The sequence below is a fragment of the Chiloscyllium plagiosum genome, unplaced genomic scaffold, assembly GCF_037043375.1.
Source record: "Chiloscyllium plagiosum isolate Xiang-an unplaced genomic scaffold, Cpla_swu_hap1 HiC_scaffold_3, whole genome shotgun sequence".
Classification (NCBI taxonomy): Eukaryota; Metazoa; Chordata; class Chondrichthyes; order Orectolobiformes; family Hemiscylliidae; genus Chiloscyllium; species Chiloscyllium plagiosum.
Window position 1 is genome coordinate 43,806,117 of NW_028270141.1, and position 24,142 is coordinate 43,830,258.

Consider the following 24,142-nt stretch of genomic DNA (forward strand, 5'->3'; position numbering starts at 1 on the left):
TGATTACAAACTCTCCCACCCTGATGATATTTAACATCTCTATCCAATCTCCTTTTAACCTTATACACTCAAAGGAAGACATTCCCAGTTTCTCCAGTCTCTCTATGTGGCTGAGGTCTCTCACCCTGCTATTATTCCTTCTCATTTCCCCATCACAAAATTAATGCTCTCTTCAGGATCCAGTTGCTTCTCCCCACTCTCTGCCTCAATATAAATAGTTTCTCTGGTATCCAGCTTCCTCATCTTCTCATTACTCCTATATTAATGCTCTCTCCATTATCTAGCTCTCTCTCCAACTCTGGCACATATTAATGCTCTCTCTAGTATCCAACTCCCTCTCCTCTCTCCCTGCCTCAATATTAATGCTCTCTCCATTATCAAGCTCCCTCTCCATGCTGCCACATTATTAATGCTGTGACCAGTATCCAGTTCCCTTCCCACTCCCTCTGCTACATCCCCTGACTAACATTATCTCTTTACTGCCTGGAAACGAGTTCCTTTTTGTTGTTTATAGTGGCTTTAAATGATCTCTGAAACTGCAAAACCAAATTCCTTCACTCTGCCATTTTTCCTCATCCTACATCTTGGAGGGAATATTCCAATTTGTCTTTACTGGATTGAAGGTGAAGGTGGAATCTCTGCCCAGTTGCTTCATCTGTGGTCATTCCTTTGTAACCTTCCACTTCCATCTAAAGCAGCCACTATCCCTCCTAAATGAGTGTCTTCTGCAAACCCTAATGTCAGGGGATAACACTGGTGTAGTGGTCATGTCACTGGACTTGTAACCCAGAGGCTCAGACTAATGTTCTGAGGACATGGACGTGAATGCCATGATGACAGTGAGATTTCAATTCACTTGGAAGTTAGGGATGGTGGCCATGAAGCTATCAGTGGTTGTCATCTGATTCACTAATATCCTTTTAGGGAAGGGATGTTGTTGTTAGGTTGACCTACATGTGATTCCAAACCCACAGCAACATGATGATTCTGAAATGGTCTAACAAGCCTCAAAGTTCAAGGGATTGGTAATCAATGCTGACCTTGTTAGTGATGCCACATCCAATCATTGATTCCAGTTGTGGGCAGCTGTCATCCTGCTAGAATTCCACTTCTCACATTGCCAACTAAAGTCTCTACCTCCTACTAAGCAATTCCCCAAAGATGTCTCACCAGTTTTTGTGCTCTGGATCTTTGCTAACTAGAATGCAATGTTCTGAAGCTGAGTCAGCATTAAACCTCTCATTTTCTGAAGGAAATCATTCATGTTTTACTTCAAGCAAATGTATCAAGGTCTCTACATGGAGACTGCTATTGACATACCACTTGTATTGTGTCTCAGGAATAAAGGAACTACAAACACACACATATACAAATACATATGCACTCACAGACATAAACTCAAACACCCCTATAGACACACACATATTCATAACACATACACTCACAGGCATATTCGCATACACAAAGACTTTCATGCACACACACATTTGCTCTCACATACAGATATTCACACATGCACACTCGCAGACATTCACATACAAACACACACACCTTCCCATGTGCACACGCATATATATTTACAGACATATTTACATACACACTCTCACACAGACATACACATGCTGATTCACAGATATAGTCTCTCTCACACACGCATACACATACAGGCGTGCACACACACACACAGTCTATGTTTACCTACTCTTCACCTGGGCTTAATGAACTTTGAAATGGTATTCTCGGCCCTGCCTACCTGTTATTGGCTGTTGGAATGTGCTGACGACTGGGTATTCATCAGTCTTTGCGAATATACAAATTGTGTAGCTGACATGACACCTGCACTGAAATTCATGAACCGCATTACCCATCTGTTTTACAGACACTGGCTTTTTGGCTTGATGTCAGCATTCTGTTAGTGGTGTTGCTGCTGCATAATATCTTCACCTGTTGGCCAAATGTTTGAGATGACTTACCATGGGTAATCAAAGGTTGACTGGGCACTCATCAAGACTAATGTGGTACTGGGTACCATTCCTGGTGCTGTGGGGCAGTAATTAGAATGGGCCTTTTTATGTACTTGCTTGATATCCAGCGTGAAATGATTTGATCGGGGTGTCGTCCCAGTCCCCCCTCAGTTGAAGCAAAACACTCAGAGAGAGTATAGTTTTACCTCCATTATCTTTATTCTGGGCCCTGGAGGGAGAGAGAATGATCGCCCTTGGACACAGGGACATGGGTTCTGCCTCTTCTTTCTCAAACAGCAGTTTCTTGATGAATCATAAAGTCATTTTCCAGGGAGGAGCATCCAGATAAGGCAGCATACATATTGATTGGGTGACCATTACAGCGAGCATCAACAGTAAAGATTAAGCCATCTGCTGTTACACAATGAATGTTCATAACCTTAACTGGCCTCACATAATGAATACTTTTCACTTAGTGAGTTGTGAGAAGATTTGTAGCTCAGGTTGAGGTTCTGGATGTAGGTTTGCTCACTGAGCTGGAAGGTTCATTTTCAGATACTTGTCACCATACTAGGCACTAGGTGGTACTTCCTGCTTTCTATTGATATGATTGGGTTTCCTTAGGGTGGTGATGTCATTTCCTTTGGTGATGTCATTTCCTGTTCTTTTTCTCAAAGGGTGTCTCTGTTTAGCTTACCCTAGGATGGATGTGTTGTTCTAGTCAGATAAGGATGTGTCCTTCCTTATCTGTATGTGAGGATACAAGTGAGAGGGGGTCATGTCGTTTTGTGGCTAGTTGGTGTTCATGTATCCTGGTGGCTAGTTATCTGCCTGTTTGTCCAGTGTAGAGTTTGTTACAGTCCTTGCACAGTATTTTGTAAATGACATTAGTTTTGCTTGTTGTCTTTCAAGTTCATTGGCTGCTGTTTTAGTGTGTTGGCGGGTTTGTGGGCTACCATGATGCCAAGGGGTCTGAGTAGTCTGGCAGTCATTTCTGAGACGTCTTTGATGTTGGGGAGAATGGCTAGGGTTTCTGGATGCATTTTATCTGCTTGTTTGGGTTTGTGGCTGAGAAAGCAGGAAACAGCAGCAGTGCTTCGTCTGGGGGCTCACTGAAGCTGTTACCACTATGGTGACGAAATGTCTGAAAGTGAACCTTCCAGCTCAGCGAGCAAATCTACATCCAGAACTTTTTACCTTGCTAAACTGACCTTACATACTGAATTTTTTCAATACTGTTAAATGGCTCTACATAATGAATGCTTTTCCACCTTGTTAACCCATTACCCTTGCCTCCAGCACCCCATTGTTAACTGTAAGTTCTTATCTGATCTGAGTCATGCTCAGCTGAACCTCTTGTTTCACAAAACTCAGAACTTAACTCTTTCCCTACCTGCTTATATCCGATACACATTCTCAAGGATAGCTATTATCCAACAGGCCATATCAAAGCCATCCTATGTCAGCATCGAGTTTGGACAGTGAACAAATTGGTGAGGCCTTACAAGGTTGCCAATACAGTGAATCTTCTAGAACACGGAAGTATAGGATTCCCACCATATATTGACCAATGAAGGTAGACTTGCAGCAGAAAGCATTTGAGACCCCCAGCTGATTTCTCAACAAGGACATTGTTGAATGGGAGCTCATTTCACTAATCAATTTAAAGTGTAAGATAGAGGAGAGAGTGAGGACAGCAGTTGCTGTAGGCTCAGAGTCGAAAAACATGGGGTTGGAAAAAGCACAGCAGGTCAGGCAGCATCCGAGGAGCAGGAGCATCAACGTTTCAGGCATTAGCCTTTCATCAGGACAGAGTCCATTAAGTCATGCAAGCGAACTCTTACATGTAGCTGCAGATTGACACATTTCCCATGGAATCCAACAAAAGATGTTTGCTGGGGTTGGGCTGAGCAGGGATCCCATGGCAACACCAATTACTTGGGCACCTATGATGTCGTTGCATGACATAGTTCATAAAATCAATGAACATTGATTCTCTCAATGATGGTGGGTGTAGATTGCCATGATACATTGCAGAAGTGTAGAAGTCTATGGCTTCCATAGGTGGTATGTTGGTGCTTAGGCCTGCAGTGTTAAATAAACCTATTGGAACTGCATTGCAATTTATGTGTGGGTCCCATCTGGCCTTTGTAGGTATGTAGGGATCCTTCACTGTCTGAATGAAAAACTTGCTGAGCACGAGTTATAGCAATTCATGTAATGATTTGACTGATTGGTGTTGTGCAGAGTCGGTCATAGATAAGGGTGTAAAGGAACTTGTGCCTTGAGTCCCATGTACTTAACACACTGGTAATGGGCCTATTGTATGTATCTCGCTGAAGCACCCACAGCTCTTACACATATCGAGCAAATGATATTTTTGAAGCTTGCTTTCCACCAAGGCTATCCGGTCAGGCTGAGCGGCAGATTCAGTGGATACGAATTTGAGCCTGCCATTAAGAATGGTGAACATTTCGTTGATAAGGCTCATCAACGACACCTATTCCAGTCTCTTTGTTGGGTTTACTGAAATGAATGTCCAGCTTGACCTTGAGGCCTCTCAGTTTTGGCAGACATTCATGTTGCTTGTGAAAACCAGAGAAGATGTTTGGAATTCTGCAATGTATGGGCCAAATCAGCGAGACATATCTTCAAAGATTCACTGCTTTTGGTGGTCAACTGGAAGAACATTCAAATAGTTGCAGCTGGATCTAGGAAAAGCAGATGGGTAAGGGCTAAAGCAGCTGAGGAGCTGAGCTGGGGGTTGAGTGTTTTATTCAGGAACATAGAACATACAACATAGAACATTAGTGGGCGGCACGGTGGCACAGTGGTTAGCACTGTTGCCTCACAGCGCCAGAGACCCGGGTTCAATTCCCGCCTCAGGCGGCTGACTGTGTGGAATTTGCACATTCTCCCAGTGTCTGCGTGGGTTTCCTCCGGGTGCTCCGGTTTCCTCCCATAGTCCAAAGATGTGCAGGTCAGGTGAATTGGCCATGCTAAATTGCCCGTAGTGTTAGGTAAGGGGTACATGTAGGGGTATGGGTGGGTTGCGCTTCGGCGGGTCAGTGTGGACTTGTTGGGCCGAAGGGCCTGTTTCCATACTGTAATGTAATCTAATCATACAACATAGAACAGTATAGCACTGTACGGGCCATTCAGTCCTTGATGTAGTATTGACCTTTTAACTAACCTACATAATCTTCATTTTATTATCATCCATGTGCCTATCCAAGAGTTGCTTAAATGTCTCTGATGTCTCTGACTCCACTACCACTGCTGCCAGTGCATTCCATGCATCCACCACTCTCTGTGTGAAGAACCGACCTCTGACATCTCCCCTAAACCTTCCTCCAATCACCTTAAAATTCCCCCTTGTGATAGACATTTATGTCCTTGGAAAAAGTCTCTAACAATTCACTTTATCCATGCCTCGCACATTAATTCTCTGTTAGATGCAATTCAGGTATTAAAGCTGGGGCCCATCACAGAATGTAGGACAATGTGGTTAACATATCCAGCCACAAAGGCCTCACTACTCCAAGACATTTTAGTCAATGCACACATATTAGACCACAATCACTGAATTGTCATGGTGTAGAAGGAGGCTATCTGGCCCATTATGCCTGTGCCAGCATCATTTCCTAGCACCAATCTCCAGCTTTTCCACCATACCTTTATACTCTATTTCAATCCAAATGATTATCCAATGCCCTCTGGAATGCTTCTATTGAACCTGCCTCCACCATCCTCACAGGCAGTACTTTCCGAACCCTAATGACTCACTGTCTGAAAATGTTTTTTTTTACCTTACCCCTGCTTCTTTTGCATTTAAATTTAAATCTATGCCCACGTGTTCTTGTTCATTTTATGAGCTGGAACAGCTTCTCCCGATCTACTCTGTCCATCTCACTCATGATTTTGAAAACTTCCATCCAATCTCAGCATTTTTCTCTCTAATGAGAACGGTCTCAATGTCTTCAATCCCAGCCTTATAATTGCAGTTTCCCATTCCTAGAAGTGTTCTTGTAAAGTACTTCTGCACTCTCCAATGCGATCACATCGTTCCCACATCCTGGCTCTCACAAGTGTACAAATACTCCAGCTTGAGGTCTAACAAGTGTCTTGTACCAGTTCACCATCACCCCCCTGCTCTAGTATTCGATGCCCCTGTTAATAAAGCTGAGAACAGTGTAAGCTTCACTAACTGCTCTCTCCACCTGTCCTGCCGCCTTCAATGACCTAAAGCACATATGCTCCCAGGTCCCTCTGTTCCTGCACCTCCTTTCAAACTGTAACCCTGACTTTACCTTGTCTTTCAACGCTCTTCTGACCAAAGTGCATCGCCTCACTTTCTCTGCATTGAACCTAATCTGCAACAATCCTCCCACTCCACCAACTGATCTATGTCTTTTTAGGGTTCTACACAGTCCTGCTACAATTTACTATGCTTCCAAATATAGATTCATCCACAAACTTTGAAGGTATCCCTTGCACACAAAGATCCAGATCATTAATATGTATCAGGCAAAGCAAGGGTCCCAATACTGACCCCTGGGGAACCCCATTAAAAACCAAGTCCCCGACATTGTAGGAAAAGTCTCACTTTAATTACAACTAGCTGGAAATCAATGAAAGATTCATTTGCTTGCTTCACTAACTGTAGCTCATAAGGTGCCCTTGATTTCAATAACAATTCACTCCCAGGTTTGCTGTGGGAGTCATAACGCATGGCCTGGATAATAGTAAAGAGAACAACAAAGGTCATCATGAGACCGGTGCAGGGAGGAAAAATCAATTATTGAAATGCTGAAGGAGAAAACTGATACAGGAGTGTACAATGAAAAAGTCAGCAGTCAGCATCAAGTTCACTTGTAGTATCTGTCACTTTAGGGTCACTAATGAGAAAAAAACACATTCAGCAAAAGTGTGATTGATTCAGGCAATTGATGGATTTGTTCAATCACAACTGTACTGCAGAAATTACAACAGCTACGTCATACACAGCAGGATCCTGCAAATAGCAAGGCATTAATGATCAGATAATTAATTTGAAATGATGTTGACTGAGGGATCAATATTGGGCAGGAATCCAGAGGGATCTTCCTTGCCCTTCTTTGAAATAGTGCCCCTGGTTTAGTGCCTAAGAGAGCAGACAGGGTCTCAGTTTAGTGTCTCCTCTGCAAAGTGACATCTCGGATAGCGCAGCACTCTCTCAGCACTGCACTGCAAGTATCAACCTGGATTGAAACATTCACTCTGTTCCTATTTCCAGCCAGACCTGCTGAGTATTTCCAGCAGTTTCTGTTTTAGTTTCACTGCACTTTAGAAAATGTCAGTTAATACAACAGGAATATAGAATAAGATAAATGCTAAAAAGAGCGAGGAAATTAAGTTAGCATCAGCACGGGAAAATTACTGGAGGAAGTTAAGAGTCTATATCTGATAAATTTCCAAGGCTTAATGACTATATCCTAGCTGCAGAGATAATGCGTGCTTTAGGTATGATTTTCCAAAATTCCTGGGATCCTGGATCAATCTCATCCTATTGGATGTTAGTAAATAGTCAATGAGTCATAGAATTATACAGTCCAGAAACAGACCCTTCAGTCTAACTTGTCCATGTCAACCACATTTCCCAAACTCAACAAGTCCCACTCGCCTGCTGGCATGCCTGCTTTTGGTCCATATCCCTCTAAACCTTTCCAAAGTTAGTATTCAGCAAGTAATTAGAAAGGCTATATTGGTCTTTAGTGCAAGGGGATTGGAGAACAGGAATAAAGAGGTCTTGCTACAATTGTGAGGGGCTTTGGTGAGACCACATCTCAAATACTGGGTTCAGTTTTGCTCTCTGCACTTAAGGAAGGAAATACTTATATCGAGCGCACTTGATCAGAGAAGATCATAGGATGAAACCTCCAACAGAGGAGGGTCAGACTAAATGGATCGTTCTCATGTTGACAGGTTGTGACTAGTGGAATAAGGCAAAGATCATTGGGCCCCAGCTGTTCACAATGTATTTCAATGATTTAGCCGTGGAGAAGACATGTGTAATAGGGTGCCTGATTAAAAATTTCTAGCCTTGGAGAAAGATGGCCCTCTTGTCATGGTAGTGTCCCTACCTCTGAACCAGGAGAGATAGGCTCAAGTCCCACGTGCTCCAGTGATGTGCAATAATGGTCCTGAACAGGCTAATCAGAAAATATTTAGACTTGTGGGCCAAATGTAATGTTTCCAAATTTTCAGATGGTACAAAATAAAGCAGGGATGTGATTTGTGAGGAAGATATAAAACACTTCCAGAAGACTTTGGATAGGCATAGTGATTGGGCACAAAGTGATAGGTGGGATTTAATGTAGCAAAATGTCAGATTATCCACTTTAGTAGGAGGAACAGATGTTCACAGTATTTCCGAAATAACAAGAGGTTGGAAAGTGTAGAAGTACAGTGGGTCTGAAAATGTGGTGCTGGAAAAGCGCAGCAGGTCAGGCAGCATCCAAGGAGCAGGAGAATTGACGTTTCAGGCATGAGCCCTTCTTCAGGAATGAGGAAAATGTCTTTCCTCATTCCTGAAGAAGGGCTCATGCCCGAAACGTCAATTGGATGCTGCCTGACCTGCTGCGCTTTTCCAGCAACACATTTTCAGCTCTGATCTCCAGCATCTGCAGTCCTCACTTTCTCCTCGAAGTACAGTGGGGCCGAGTTTTCCTTGTTGCTAGGTCACTGCAGGGTAACATCAGCTGCAGCAAGCTATTGGCGTTTCTGTGCTGACTCTCTAACTAATAGACTGTTAGCCTTTATCACAACAGGATTTGAATACAGGAATAGTGAAGTCTTGTTCCAATTACACAGGAGCTTGCTTAGACAGCACCTGGAGTTATGTGTGCAGTTTTGGTCTCCTTACCTCAGGAAGGATGCTATTACCATACAGGAAACACAATAAGAGGTTTACCAGACTTGTTCCCTGGATGCTGGCACTGTCCTATGAGGAGGTAACCTGCACCAGTAATCTCTACAGTTTTGAAGAATGGGACATGCTCTCATTGCAACCTACAGAATACTGACAGGGTAAATGCAGGCTAGATGTTTCTTTCCCCTGAGTTAGGAGTCTAGAACCCAGGAGACACTGTTTAAAAATAATGGGCAATGCCTATTAGGATGGAGATGAGAAGAGTTTAGTTTACTATTGATTCCTGATGAAGGGCTTTTGCCCGAAACGTCGATTCTCCTGCTCCTGGGATGCTGCCTGACCTGCTGTGCTTTTCCAGCACCACTCTGATCTAGACTCCAACCTGCAGCTTCCGCACTAACCACTTCTGCCTAGTTAGTGACGGTCTTTTCGAGGTGTCCTGGAGATTAACCCACAGTGGCTGGATATTGTAGCTGAGGTCATGCTGGATGGGAAGTTGACAGTCACTTGGAGACACAGCCCTGGCTGCTTCCTCCCTCCCCTCTCTCTCTCTCTGTGTGGCTGATGGAGGGGAGGGGGGGGGGGGGGTGGTGGCAGGCAGTGTGGGGGGCTGCTCTCCCTCCCCTCTCTGGCTGATGGAAGGCTGTGTAGCCGGACTGGGGACAGTCAGTCAGTGCCTGTCAGTCGAGGAGAGAGTGATCCTGGAGAGATCCGACAAGGGGACAGGGAAGCAGCAGATTCCAGCAGTGCCTTTGTCTGGGAGGCTGTGAGCAGGTGAACATTGAGCTCCTGTGCACCACTCCTTCCTCATCGATGGGAGTCACCGAGTTCCCGGACAACAGGGCAAAAGCGACCCTCACGTAAGTACAGGAGCTGGGGGTGGGGGGAGGCTTTAAAACAGACTCCGCTTTGTATTAGATCAGATCCATATTCACAGGGAAATAGCCGGCAGGAAATGATCGCTGCTATCCATGAGCAGGGCACCTAAAGTGTGAATGAACTTCAAACGGTACCCTCCGCCCGGAGTGACTGTTGTCAACACTTCCCTCCGTCAAACTTGCATTCATGTAGCGCCTCCAACTCAGGAAAGCAGCCCCCGAGGCGTTGGACAGCAGCCTCAGCGAGCAGAGTGTTGCTCGGGCGCCTCCAGGAGGAGACGGGTCCAGGTGAGGGAGGCTGACACAGGAGAGGGTCCGCAGGGAAGTCCTGAGCTCGGGAAGCTGACAGGGAAAGGCAAGGCTCCCTCCTCGGCCAGTGATGAAGATGGCGGGTGTGCCAGCCTGAGGAGGAGGGGAAGCGCCTGGAGGTTGGTCAGGGCTGCAGCAGGTGACTGTTACAGAGAGAGAGAGCTGGCCGGGAGGGAACATGTCTACAGGACTGGATTGTTCAACATTTAGTCATTATACCATCAACCAGAGACACAGTGACATTACTCCCTTTAACCAGAGACACATTGACACTGTTCCCCATTAACCACAGGCACAGTGACATTGTTCCCCTTTAACAAGAGACACAGTGACATTGTTCCCCTTTGACCAGAGACACAGTGATATTGTTCCCATTTAACCAGAGGCACAGTGACATTGCTCCCTTTATCCCAACGCACAGTGGCATTGTTCCCCTTTAACCAGAGGCACAGTGACGTTGTCCCCTTTAACCAGAGACAGAGTGACATTGTTCCCCTTTAACCAGAGACACAGTGACATTGTTCCCCTTTAAACAGAGACACAGTGATATTGTTCCCCTTTAACCACAGGCACCGTGACATTGTTCCCCTTTAACCAGAGGCACAGTCATATCGCTCCCTATGACCAGACACACAGTGACATTGTTCCCCTTTAACCAGAGGCACAGTGACATTGTTCCCCTTTAACCAGAGACACAGTGATATTGTTCCCATTTAACCAGAGGCACAGTGACATTGCTCCCTTTATCCCGACGCACAGTGGCATTGTTCCCATTTAACCAGAGGCACAGTGACGTTGTCCTCTTTAACCAGAGACAGAGTGACATTGTTCCCCTTTAACCAGAGACACAGTGACATTGTTCCCCTTTAAACAGAGACACTGTGATATTGTTCCCCTTTAACCAGAGGCAGCGTGACATTGTTCCCCTTTAAACAGAGACAGAGTGACATTGTTCCCCTTTAAACAGAGGCACAGTGAGATTGTTCCCTTTAACCAGAGGCATAGTGATATTGTTCCCCTTTAACCAGAGACACAGTGACATTGCTCCCTTTAACCAGAGACACAGTGGCATTGTTCCCCTTTAACCAGAGGCACAGTGACATTGTTCCCCTTTAACCAGAGGCACAGTGACACTGTTCCCCTTTAACCAGAGGCACAGTGATATTGTTCCACTTTAACCAGAGACACAGTGACACTGTTCCCCTTTAACCAGAGGCACAGTGACATTGTTCCCCTGAAACCAGAGACACAGTGACACTGTTCCCCTTTAACCAGAGACACAGTGCCATTGTTCCCCTTTAACCAGAGGCACAGTGACATTGTTCCACTTTAACCAGAGACACAGTGACACTGTTCCCCTTTAACCAGAGACACAGTGGCACTGTTCCCCTTTAACCAGAGGCACAGTGACATTGTTCCCCTTTAACCAGAGGCACAGTGATATTGTTCTCCTTTAACCAGAGACACAGTGACATTGCTCCCTTTAACCAGAGACACAGTGACAGTGTTCCCCTTTAACCAGAGGCACAGTGCCATTGTTCGCCTTTAACCAGAGACACAGTGGCATTGTTCCCCTTTAACCAGAGGCACAGTGACATTGTTCCCCTTTAACCAGTGGCACAGTGACACTGTTCCCCTTTAAGCAGAGGCACAGTGATATTGTTCCACGTTAACCAGAGACACAGTGACACTGTTCCCCTTTAACCAGAGGCACAGTGACATTGTTCCCCTTTAACCAGAGACACAGTGACACTGTTCCCCTTTAACCAGAGACACAGTTCCATTGTTCCCCTTTAACCAGAGGCACAGTGACATTGTTCCACTTTAACCAGAGACACAGTGACACTGTTCCCCTTTAACCAGAGACACAGTGGCACTGTTCCCCTTTAACCAGAGGCACAGTGACATTGTTCCCCTTTAACCAGAGGCACAGTGACATTGTTCCCCTTTAACCAGAGGCACAGTGATATTGTTCTCCTTTAACCAGAGGCACAGTGACATTGCTCCCTTTAACCAGAGACACAGTGGCATTGCTCCCTTCAACCAGAGACACAGTGAAATTGTTCCCCTTTAACCAGAGACACAGTGACATTGTTCCCCTTTAACCAGAGGCACAGTGATATTGTTCCCCTTTAACCAGAGACACAGTGACATTGTTCACCTTTAACCAGAGGCACAGTGACATTGTTCCCCTTTAACCAGAGGCACAGTGACATTGTTCTCCTTCAACCAGAGACTCAGTGAAATTGTTCCCCTTTAACCAGAGACACAGTGACATTGTTCCCCTTTAACCAGAGGCACAGTGATATTGTTCCCCTTTAATCAGAGACACAGTGACATTGTTCACCTTTAACCAGAGGCACAGTGACATTGTTCCCCTTTAACCAGAGGCACAGTGACATTGTTCTCCTTTAACCAGAGACACAGTGACATTGTTCCCCTTTAACCAGAGGCACAGTGACATTGTTCCCCTTTAACCAGAGACACAGTGACATTGTTAACATGTAACCAGAGACACAGTGACATTGTTCCCCTTTAACTAGAGGCACAGTGACATTGTTCCCCTTTAACCAGAGGCACAGTGACATTGTTCCCTTTAACCAGAGGCACAGTGATATTGTTCCCTTTAACCAGAGGCACAGTGACATTGTTCCCCTTTAAACAGAGACACTGTGATATTGTTCCCCTTTAACCAGAGGCACAGTGACATTGTTCCCTTTAACCAGAGACACAGTTACATTGTTCCCCTTTAACCAGAGGTGCAGTGAAATTGTTCCCCTTTAACTAGAGACACAATGACATTGTTCCCCTTTAACCAGAGGAACAATGACTTTGTTCCCCTTTAACCAGAGGCACAGTGACATTGCTCCCTTTATCCCGACGCACAGTGACGTTGTCCCCTTTAACCAGAGACAGAGTGACATTGTTCCCCTTTAACCAGAGACACAGTGACATTGTTCCCCTTTAAACAGAGACACAGTGATATTGTTCCCCTTTAACCAGAGGCACCGTGACATTGTTCCCCTTTAACCAGAGGCACAGTGACATTGTTCCCTTTAACTAGAGACACAGTGACATTGTTCCCCTTTAACCAGAGGCACAGTCATATCGCTCCCTATGACCAGACACACAGTGACATTGTTCCCCTTTAACCAGAGGCACAGTGACATTGTTCCCCTTTAACCAGAGACACAGTGATATTGTTCCCATTTAACCAGAGGCACAGTGACATTGTTCCCCTTTAACCAGAGGCACAGTGACATTGCTCCCTTTATCCCGACGCACAGTGGCATTGTTCCCATTTAACCAGAGGCACAGTGACATTGTTCCCCTTTAAACAGAGACACTGTGATATTGTTCCCCTTTAACCAGAGGCACCGTGACATTGTTCCCCTTTAAACAGAGACAGAGTGACATTGTTCCCCTTTAAACAGAGGCACAGTGAGATTGTTCCCTTTAACCAGAGGCATAGTGACATTGTTCCCCTTTAACCAGAGACACAGTGACATTGCTCCCTTTAACCAGAGACACAGTGGCATTGTTCCCCTTTAACCAGAGGCACAGTGACATTGTTCCCCTTTAACCAGAGGCACAGTGACACTGTTCCCCTTTAACCAGAGGCACAGTGATATTGTTCCACTTTAACCAGAGACACAGTGACACTGTTCCCCTTTAACCAGAGGCACAGTGACATTGTTCCCCTTTAACCAGAGACACAGTGACACTGTTCCCCTTTAACCAGAGACACAGTGCCATTGTTCCCCTTTAACCAGAGGCACAGTGACATTGTTCCCCTTTAACCAGAGACACAGTGACACTGTTCCCCTTTAACCAGAGACACAGTGGCACTGTTCCCCTTTAACCAGAGGCACAGTGACATTGTTCCCCTTTAACCAGAGACACAGTGACACTGTTCCCCTTTAACCAGAGACACAGTGCCATTGTTCCCCTTCAACCAGAGGCACAGTGACATTGTTCCCCTTTAACCAGAGACACAGTGACATTGTTCCCCTTTAACCAGAGACACAGTGACACTGTTCCCCTTTAACCAGAGGCACAGTGACATTGTTCCCCTTTAACCAGAGACACAGTGACACTGTTCCCCTTTAACCAGAGACACAGTGCCATTGTTCCCCTTTAACCAGAGGCACAGTGATATTGTTCCACTTTAACCAGAGACACAGTGACACTGTTCCCCTTTAACCAGAGGCACAGTGACATTGTTCCCCTTTAACCAGAGACACAGTGACACTGTTCCCCTTTAACCAGAGGCACAGTGCCATTGTTCCCCTTTAACCAGAGGCACAGTGACATTGTTCCCCTTTAACCAGAGACACAGTGACATTGTTCCCCTTTAACCAGAGGCACAGTGACATTGTTCCACTTTAACCAGAGACACAGTGACACTGTTCCCCTTTAACCAGAGACACAGTGGCACTGTTCCCCTTTAACCAGAGGCACAGTGACATTGTTCCCCTTTAACCAGAGGCACAGTGATATTGTTCTCCTTTAACCAGAGACACAGTGACATTGCTCCCTTTAACCAGAGACACAGTGACAGTGTTCCCCTTTAACCAGAGACACAGTGCCATTGTTCGCCTTTAACCAGAGACACAGTGGCATTGTTCCCCTTTAACCAGAGGCACAGTGACATTGTTCCCCTTTAACCAGTGGCACAGTGACACTGTTCCCCTTTAACCAGAGGCACAGTGATATTGTTCCACTTTAACCAGAGACACAGTGACACTGTTCCCCTTTAACCAGAGGCACAGTGACATTGTTCCCCTTTAACCAGAGACACAGTGACACTGTTCCCCTTTAACCAGAGACACAGTGCCATTGTTCCCCTTTAACCAGAGGCACAGTGACATTGTTCCACTTTAACCAGAGACACAGTGACACTGTTCCCCTTTAACCAGAGACACAGTGGCACTGTTCCCCTTTAACGAGAGGCACAGTGACATTGTTCCCCTTTAACCAGAGGCACAGTGACATTGTTCCCCTTTAACCAGAGGCACAGTGATATTGTTCTCCTTTAACCAGAGGCACAGTGACATTGCTCCCTTTATCCAGAGACACAGTGACATTGCTCCCTTCAACCAGAGACACAGTGAAATTGTTCCCCTTTAACCAGAGACACAGTGACATTGTTCCCCTTTAACCAGAGGCACAGTGATATTGTTCCCCTTTAACCAGAGACACAGTGACATTGTTCACCTTTAACCAGAGGCACAGTGACATTGTTCCCCTTTAACCAGAGGCACAGTGACATTGTTCGCCTTCAACCAGAGACACAGTGACAGTGTTCCCCTTTAACCAGAGACACAGTGCCATTGTTCGCCTTTAACCAGAGGCACAGTGACATTGTTCCCCTTTAACCAGAGGCACAGTGACATTGTTCCCCTTTAACCAGAGGCACAGTGATACTGTTCTCCTTTAACCAGAGGCACAGTGACATTGCTCCCTTTAACCAGAGACACAGTGACATTGCTCCCTTCAACCAGAGACACAGTGAAATTGTTCCCCTTTAACCAGAGACACAGTGACATTGTTCCCCTTTAACCAGAGGCACAGTGATATTGTTCCCCTTTAACCAGAGACACAGTGACATTGTTCACCTTTAACCAGAGGCACAGTGACATTGTTCCCCTTTAACCAGTGGCACAGTCACACTGTTCCCCTTTAACCAGAGGCACAGTGATATTGTTCTCCTTTAACCAGAGACACAGTGACATTGCTCCCTTTAACCAGAGACACAGTGACAGTGTTCCCCTTTAACCAGAGACACAGTGCCATTGTTCGCCTTTAACCAGAGACACAGTGGCATTGTTCCCCTTTAACCAGAGGCACAGTGACATTGTTCCCCTTTAACCAGTGGCACAGTGACACTGTTCCCCTTTAACCAGAGGCACAGTGATATTGTTCCACTTTAACCAGAGACACAGTGACACTGTTCCCCTTTAACCAGAGGCACAGTGACATTGTTCCCCTTTAACCAGAGACACAGTGACACTGTTCCCCTTTAACCAGAGACACAGTGCCATTGTTCCCCTTTAACCAGAGGCACAGTGACATTGTTCCACTTTAACCAGAGACACAGTGACACTGTTCCCCTTTAACCAGAGACACAGTGGCACTGTTCCCCTTTAACCAGAGGCACAGTGACATTGTTCCCCTTTAACCAGAGGCACAGTGACATTGTTCCCCTTTAACCAGAGGCACAGTGACAATGTTCCCCTTTAACCAGAGGCACAGTGACATTGCTCCCTTTAACCAGAGACACAGTGACATTGCTCCCTTCAACCAGAGACACAGTGAAATTGTTCCCCTTTAACCAGAGACACAGTGACATTGTTCCCCTTTAACCAGAGGCACAATGATATTGTTCCCCTTTAACCAGAGACACAGTGACATTGTTCACCTTTAACCAGAGGCACAGTGACATTGTTCCCCTTTAACCAGAGGCACAGTGACATTGTTCGCCTTCAACCAGAGACTCAGTGAAATTGTTCCCCTTTAACCAGACACACAGTGACATTGTTCCCCTTTAATCAGAGACACAGTGACATTGTTCCCCTTTAACCAGAGGCACAGTGACATTGTTCTCCTTTAACCAGAGACACAGTGACATTGTTCCCCTTTAACCAGAGGCACAGTGACATTGTTCCCCTTTAACCAGAGACACAGTGACATTGTTCCCCTTTAACCAGAGGCACAGTGACATTGTTCCCCTTTAACCAGAGACACAGTGACATTGTTCCCCTTTAACTAGAGGCACAGTGACATTGTTCCCCTTTAACCAGAGGCACAGTGACATTGTTCCCTTTAACCAGAGGCACAGTGATATTGTTCCCTTTAACCAGAGGCACAGTGACATTGTTCCCCTTTAAACAGAGACACTGTGATATTGTTCCCCTTTAACCAGAGGCACAGTGACATTGTTCCCTTTAACCAGAGACACAGTTACATTGTTCCCCTTTAACCAGAGGTGCAGTGAAATTGTTCCCCTTTAACTAGAGACACAATGACATTGTTCCCCTTTAACCAGAGGAACAATGACTTTGTTCCCCTTTAACCAGAGGCACAGTGACGTTTTTCCACCTTTAACCAGAGACACAGTGACAATGTTCCCCTTTAACCAGAGGCACAGTTACATTGTTCCCCTTTAACCAGAGGCACAGTGACATTGCTCCCTTTAACCAGAGACACAGTGACATTGTTCCCCTTTAACCAGAGGCACAATGAGATTGTTCCCCTTTAACCAGAGGCACAATGAGATTGTTCCCTTTAACCAGAGGCACAGTGATATTGTTCCCCTTTAACCAGAGACACAGTGACATTGTTCACCTTTAACCAGAGGCACAGTGACATTGTTCCCCTTTAACCAGAGGCAAAGTGACATTGTTCTCCTTTAACCAGAGACACAGTGACATTGTTCCCCTTTAACCAGAGGCACAGTGACATTGTTCCCCTTTAACCAGAGACACAGTGACATTGTTCCCCTTTAACCAGAGACACAGTGACATTGTTCCCCTTTAACCAGAGGCACAGTGATATTGTTCCCCTTTAACCAGAGACACAGTGACATTGTTCACCTTTAACCAGAGGCACAGTGACATTGTTCCCCTTTAACCAGAGGCACAGTGACATTGATCTCCTTTAACCAGAGACACAGTGACATTGTTCCCCTTTAACCAGAGGCACAGTGACATTGTTCCCCTTTAACCAGAGACACAGTGACATTGTTCACCTTTAACCAGAGACACAGTGACATTGTTCCCTTTTAACTAGAGGCACAGTGACATTGTTCCCCTTTAACCAGAGGCACAGTGACATTGTTCCCTTTAACCAGAGGCACAGTGATATTGTTCCCTTTAACCAGAGGCACAGTGACATTGTTCCCCTTTAAACAGAGACTCTGTGATATTGTTCCCCTTTAACCAGAGGCACAGTGACATTGTTCCCTTTAACCAGAGAGACAGTTACATTGTTCCCCTTTAACCAGAGGTGCAGTGAAATTGTTCCCCTTTAACCAGAGACACAATGACATTGTTCCCCTTTAACCAGAGGAACAATGACTTTGTTCCCCTTTAACCAGAGGCTCAGTGACGTTTTTCCACCTTTAACCAGAGACACAGTGACAATGTTCCCCTTTAACCAGAGGCACAGTGACATTGTTCCCCTTTAACCAGAGGCACAGTGACATTGCTCCCTTTAACCAAAGGTGCAGTGATATTGTTCCCCTTTAACCAGAGACACAGTGACATTGTTCCCCTTTAACCAGAGGCACAATGAGATTGTTCCCTTTAACCAGAGGCACAGTGACCTTTTTCCCCTTTAACCAGAGACACAGTGATATTGTTCCCTTTAACCAGAGACACAGTGACATTGCTCCCTTTATCCCGACGCACAGTGGCATTGTTCCCCTTTAACCAGAGGCACAGTGACATTGATTCCCTTTAACCAGAGGCACAGTGACATTGATCCCCTTTAACCAGAGACACAGTGGCATTGCTTCCTTAAACCAGAGGCACAATGACATTGTTCCCCTTAAACCAGAGGCACAGTGACATTGTTCACCTTTAACCGGAGGCACAGTGACACTGTTCCCCTTTAACCAGAGACACAGTGGCACTGTTCCCCTTTAACCAGAGGCACAGTGACATTGTTCCCCTTTAACCAGAGGCACAGTGACATTGTTCCCCTTTAACCAGAGGCACAGTGATATTGTTCTCCTTTAACCAGAGGCACAGTGACATTGCTCCCTTTAACCAGAGACACAGTGACATTGCTCCCTTCAACCAGAGACACAGTGAAATTGTTCCCCTTTAACCAGAGACACAGTGACATTGTTCCCCTTTAACCAGAGGCACAGTGATATTGTTCCCCTTTAACCAGAGACACAGTGACATTGTTCACCTTTAACCAGAGGCACAGTGACATTGTTCCCCTTTAACCAGAGGCACAGTGACATTGTTCTCCTTCAACCAGAGACTCAGTGAAATTGTTCCCCTTTAACCAGAGGCACAGTGACATTGTTCTCCTTTAACCAGAGACACAGTGACATTGTTCCCCTTTAACCAGAGGCACAGTGACATTGTTCCCCTTTAACATGAGACACAGTGACATTGTTCACCTTTAACCAGAGACACAGTGACATTGTTCCCCTTTAACTAGAGGCACAGTGACATTGTTCCCCTTTAACCAGAGACACAGTGACATTGTTCCCCTTTAACTAGAGGCACAGTGACATTGTTCCCCTTTAACCAGAGGCACAGTGACATTGTTCCCTTTAACCAGAGGCACAGTGATACTGTTCCCTTTAACCAGAGGCACAGTGACATTGTTCCCCTTTAAACAGAGACACTGTGATATTGTTCCCCTTTAACCAGAGGCACAGTGACATTGTTCCCTTTAACCAGAGACACAGTTACATTGTTCCCCTTTAACCAGAGGTGCAGTGAAATTGTTCCCCTTTAACTAGAGACACAATGACATTGTTCCCCTTTAATCAGAGGAACAATGACTTTGTTCCCCTTTAACCAGAGGCACAGTGACGTTTTTCCACCTTTAACCAGAGACACAGTGACAATGTTCCCCTTTAACCAGAGGCACAGTGACATTGTTCCCCTTTAACCAGAGGCACAGTGACATTGCTCCCTTTAACCAAAGGTGCAGTGATATTGTTCCCCTTTAACCAGAGACACAGTGACATTGTTCCCCTTTAACCAGAGGCACAATGAGATTGTTCCCTTTAACCAGAGGCACAGTGATATTGTTCCCCTTTAACCAGAGACACAGTGACATTGTTCACCTTTAACCAGAGGCACAGTGACATTGTTCCCCTTTAACCAGAGGCACAGTGACATTGTTCTCCTTTAACCAGAGACACAGTGACATTGTTCCGCTTTAACCAGAGGCACAGTGACATTGTTCCCCTTTAACCAGAGACACAGTGACATTGTTCCCCTTTAACCAGAGACACAGTGACATTGTTCCGCTTTAACCAGAGGCACAGTGATATTGTTCCCCTTTAACCAGAGACACAGTGACATTGTTCACCTTTAACCAGAGGCACAGTGACATTGTTCCCCTTTAACCAGAGGCACAGTGACATTGTTCTCCTTTAACCAGAGACACAGTGACATTGTTCCCCTTTAACCAGAGGCACAGTGACATTGTTCCCCTTTAACCAGAGGCACAGTGACATTGTTCCCCTTTCACCAGAGACACAGTGACATTGTTCACCTTTAACCAGAGACACAGTGACATTGTTCCCCTTTAACTAGAGGCACAGTGACATTGTTCCCCTTTAACCAGAGGCACAGTGACATTGTTCCCTTTAACCAGAGGCACAGTGATATTGTTCCCTTTAACCAGAGGCACAGTGACATTGTTCCCCTTTAAACAGAGACACTGTGATATTGTTCCCCTTTAACCAGAGGCACAGTGACATTGTTCCCTTTAACCAGAGACACAGTTACATTGTTCCCCTTTAACCAGAGGTGCAGTGAAATTGTTCCCCTTTAACCAGAGACACAATGACTTTGTTCCCCTTTAACCAGAGGCACAGTGACGTTTTTCCACCTTTAACCAGAGACACAGTGACAATGTTCCCCTTTAACCAGAGGCACAGTGACATTGTTCCCATTTAACCAGAGGCACAGTGACATTGCTCCCTTTAACCAAAGGTTCAGTGATATTGTTCCCCTTTAACCAGAGACACAGTGACATTGTTCCCCTTTAACCAGAGGCACAATGAGATTGTTCCCTTTAACCAGAGGCACAGTGACCTTTTTCCCCTTTAACCAGAGACACAGTGATATTGTTCCCTTTAACCAGAGACACAGTGGCATTGTTCCCCTTTAACCAGAGGCACAGTGACATTGATTCCCTTTAACCAGAGGCACAGTGACATTGCTTCCTTAAACCAGAGGCACAATGACATTGTTCCCCTTAAACCAGAGGCACAGTGACATTGTTCACCTTTAACCGGAGGCACAGTGATATTGTTTCCCTTTAACCAGAGACACAGTGGCATTGCTCCCTTAAACCAGAGGCACAATGACATTGCTCCCCTTTAACCAGAGGCACAGTGTATTGTTCCCCTTTAACCAGAGGCACAGTGACATTGTTCCCCTTTAACCAGAGGCACTGTGACATTGTTCCACTTTAACCAGAGACACAGTGACATTGCTCCCTTTAACCAGAGACACAGTGACATTGTTCCCCTTTAACCAGAGGCACAGTGACATTGTTCCCCTTTAACCAGAGACACAGTGACATTGCTCCCTTTAACCAGAGACACAGTGATATTTTTCCCCTTTAACCAGAGGCACAGTGACATTGTTCCCCTTTAACCAGAGACACAGTGACATTGCTCCCTTTAACCAGAGACACAGTGATATTTTTCCCTTTAACCAGAGGCACAGTGATATTGTTCCCCTTTAACCAGAGACACAGTGACATTGCTGCCTTTAACCAGAGACACTGTGACATTGTTCCCCTTTAACCAGAGACTCTGTGACATTGTGCCCCTTTAACCAGAAACACTGTGATATTGTTCCACTTTAACCAGAGGCACAGTGATATTGCTCCCTTTAACCAGAGGCACAGTGACAGGGTTCCCCTTTAACCAGAGGCACAGTAACATTGCTCCCTTTAACCAGAGTCACATTGACACTGTTCCCATTTAACAAGAGGTTCAGTGACATTGCTCCCTTTAACCAGAGGCACAGTGACATTGTTCCCCTTTAAACAAAGGCACAATGATATTGTTCCCTTTAACCAGAGGCACTGTGAAATTGCTCCCTTTAACCACAGGCTCCGTGACACTGTTCCTCTTTAACCAGAGGCGCAGTGAAATTGTTCCCCTTTAACCAGAGACACAGTGAAATTGTTCCCCTTTAACCAGAGACACAGTGATATTGTTCCCCTTTAAACAGAGGCACAGTGACATTGTTCCCCTTTAACTACAGGCACAGTGACATTGTTCCCCTTTAACCAGAGGCACAGTGATATTGCTCCCTTTATCCAGAGACACAGTGACATTGTTCCCTTTAACCACAGGCACAGTGACATTGTTCCCCTTTAAACAGAGACACAGTGACACTGTTCCCCTTTAACCAGAGACACAGTGACATTGTTCCCCTTTGACCAGAGGCACAGTGACATTGTTCCCCTTTAACCAGAGGCACAGTGATATTGCTGGCTTTATTCAGAGGCACAGTGATATTGTTCCCCTTTAACCAGAGACACAGTGACAGGGCGTCCTTTAACCAGAGACACAGTGAAATTGTTCCCCTTTACCCAGAGGCACACTGATATTGTTCCCCTTTAAACAGAGGCACAGTGACATTGTTCCCCTTTAACTACAGGCACAGTGACATTGTTCCCCTTTAACCAGAGGCACAGTGATATTGCTCCCTTTAACCAGAGACACAGTGACATTGTTCCCTTTAGCCACAGGCACAGTGACATTGTTCCCCTTTAAACAGAGACACAGTGACACTGTTCCCCATTAACCAGAGACACAGTGACATTGTTCCCCTTTAACCAGAGTGACAGTGACACTGTTCCCCTTTAACCAGAGACACAGTGACATTGTTCCCCTTTAACCAGAGGCACAGTGACACTGTTCCCCTTTAACCAGAGACACAGTGATATTGTTCCCCTTCAACCAGAGGCACAGTGACACTGTTCCCCTTTAACCAGAGGCACAGTGACATTGTTCCCTTTAACCAGAGGCACAGTGACACTGTTCCCCTTTAACCAGAGGCACAGTGACATTGTTCCCCTTTAACCAGAGGCTCAGTGATATTGTTCCCCTTTAACCAGAGACACTGTGACATTGTTCCCCTTTAACCAGAGACACAGTGATATTGCTCCCTTTAACCAGATGCACAATGATATTGCTCCCTTTAACCGGAGGCTCCGCGACACTGTTCCCCTTTAATCAGAGGCACAGTGACATTGTTCCCTTCAACCAGAGGCACAGTGACAGTGTTCCCCTTTAACCAGAGGCACAGTGACATTGTTCCCCTTTAACCAGAGGCACAGTGACATTGTTCCCTTTAACCAGAGGCACAGTGACACTGTTCCCCTTTAACCAGAGGCACAGTGACATTGTTCCCCTTTAACCAGAGGCACAGTGACATTGTTCCCTTTAATCAGAGGAACAGTGACATTGTTCCCTTCAACCAGAGGCACAGTGACATTGTTCCCTTTAACCAGAGGCACAGTGACACTGTTCCCCTTTAATCAGAGGCAAAGTGACATTGTTCCCCTTTAACCAGAGGGACAGTGACATTGTTCCCTTTAACCAGAGACACAGTGACACTGTTCCCCTTTAACCAGAGGCACAGTGACATTGTTCCCCTTTAACCAGAAGGACAGTGACATTGTTCCCTTTAACCAGAGGCACAGTGACATTGTTCCCCTTTAACAAGAGACACAGTGACATTGTTCCCTTTAACCAGAGGCACAGTGATATTGTTCCCCTTTAACCAGAGACACAGTGACATTGTTCCCTTTAACCAGAGGCACAGTGATATTGTTCCCCTTTAACCAGAGACACAGTGACATTGTTCCCTTTAACCAGAGGCACAGTGATATTGTTCCCTTTAACCAGAGACACAGTGACATTGTTCCCTTTAACCAGAGACACAGTGACATTGTTCCCCTTTAACCAGAGGCACAGTGACATTGTTCCCTTTAACCAGAGGCACAGTGATATTGTTCCCCTTTAACCAGAGACACAGTGACATTGTTCCCTTTAACCAGAGGCACAGTGACACTGTTCCCCTTTAACCAGAGGCACAGTGACATTGTTCCCCTTTAACCAGAGGGACAGTGACATTGTTCCCTTTAACCAGAGGCACAGTGATGTTGTTCCCCTTTAACCAGAGGGACAGTGACATTGTTCCCCTTTAACCAGAGACACCGTGATATTGTTCCCCTTTAACCAGAGACACAGTGACATTGTTCCCTTTAACCAGAGGCACAGTGACATTGTTCCCTTTAACCAGAGGCACAGTGACATTGTTCCCCTTTAACCACAGGCACAGTGACATTGTTCCCCT

The 24,142-nt window shown here is 45.6% G+C and overlaps 1 protein-coding gene across 2 annotated transcripts in view; it reads left to right on the plus strand.

Annotated features, from left to right (window-relative positions):
* Positions 1-8,672: 8,672 nt before the first annotated feature.
* Positions 8,673-24,142, plus strand: part of slc35f3b (solute carrier family 35 member F3b) — a 202,215-nt gene continuing 186,745 nt past the window's right edge. The window contains exon 1 of one of the 2 annotated variants that reach the window (XM_087978762.1): positions 8,673-9,734. In XM_087978762.1, coding sequence (XP_087834888.1) covers positions 9,688-9,734 — 47 coding nt within the window. In that variant the 5' untranslated portion in view covers positions 8,673-9,687. The remainder of the gene's footprint in view (positions 9,735-24,142) is intronic. The other variant, XM_087978755.1, reaches the window with a different exon arrangement.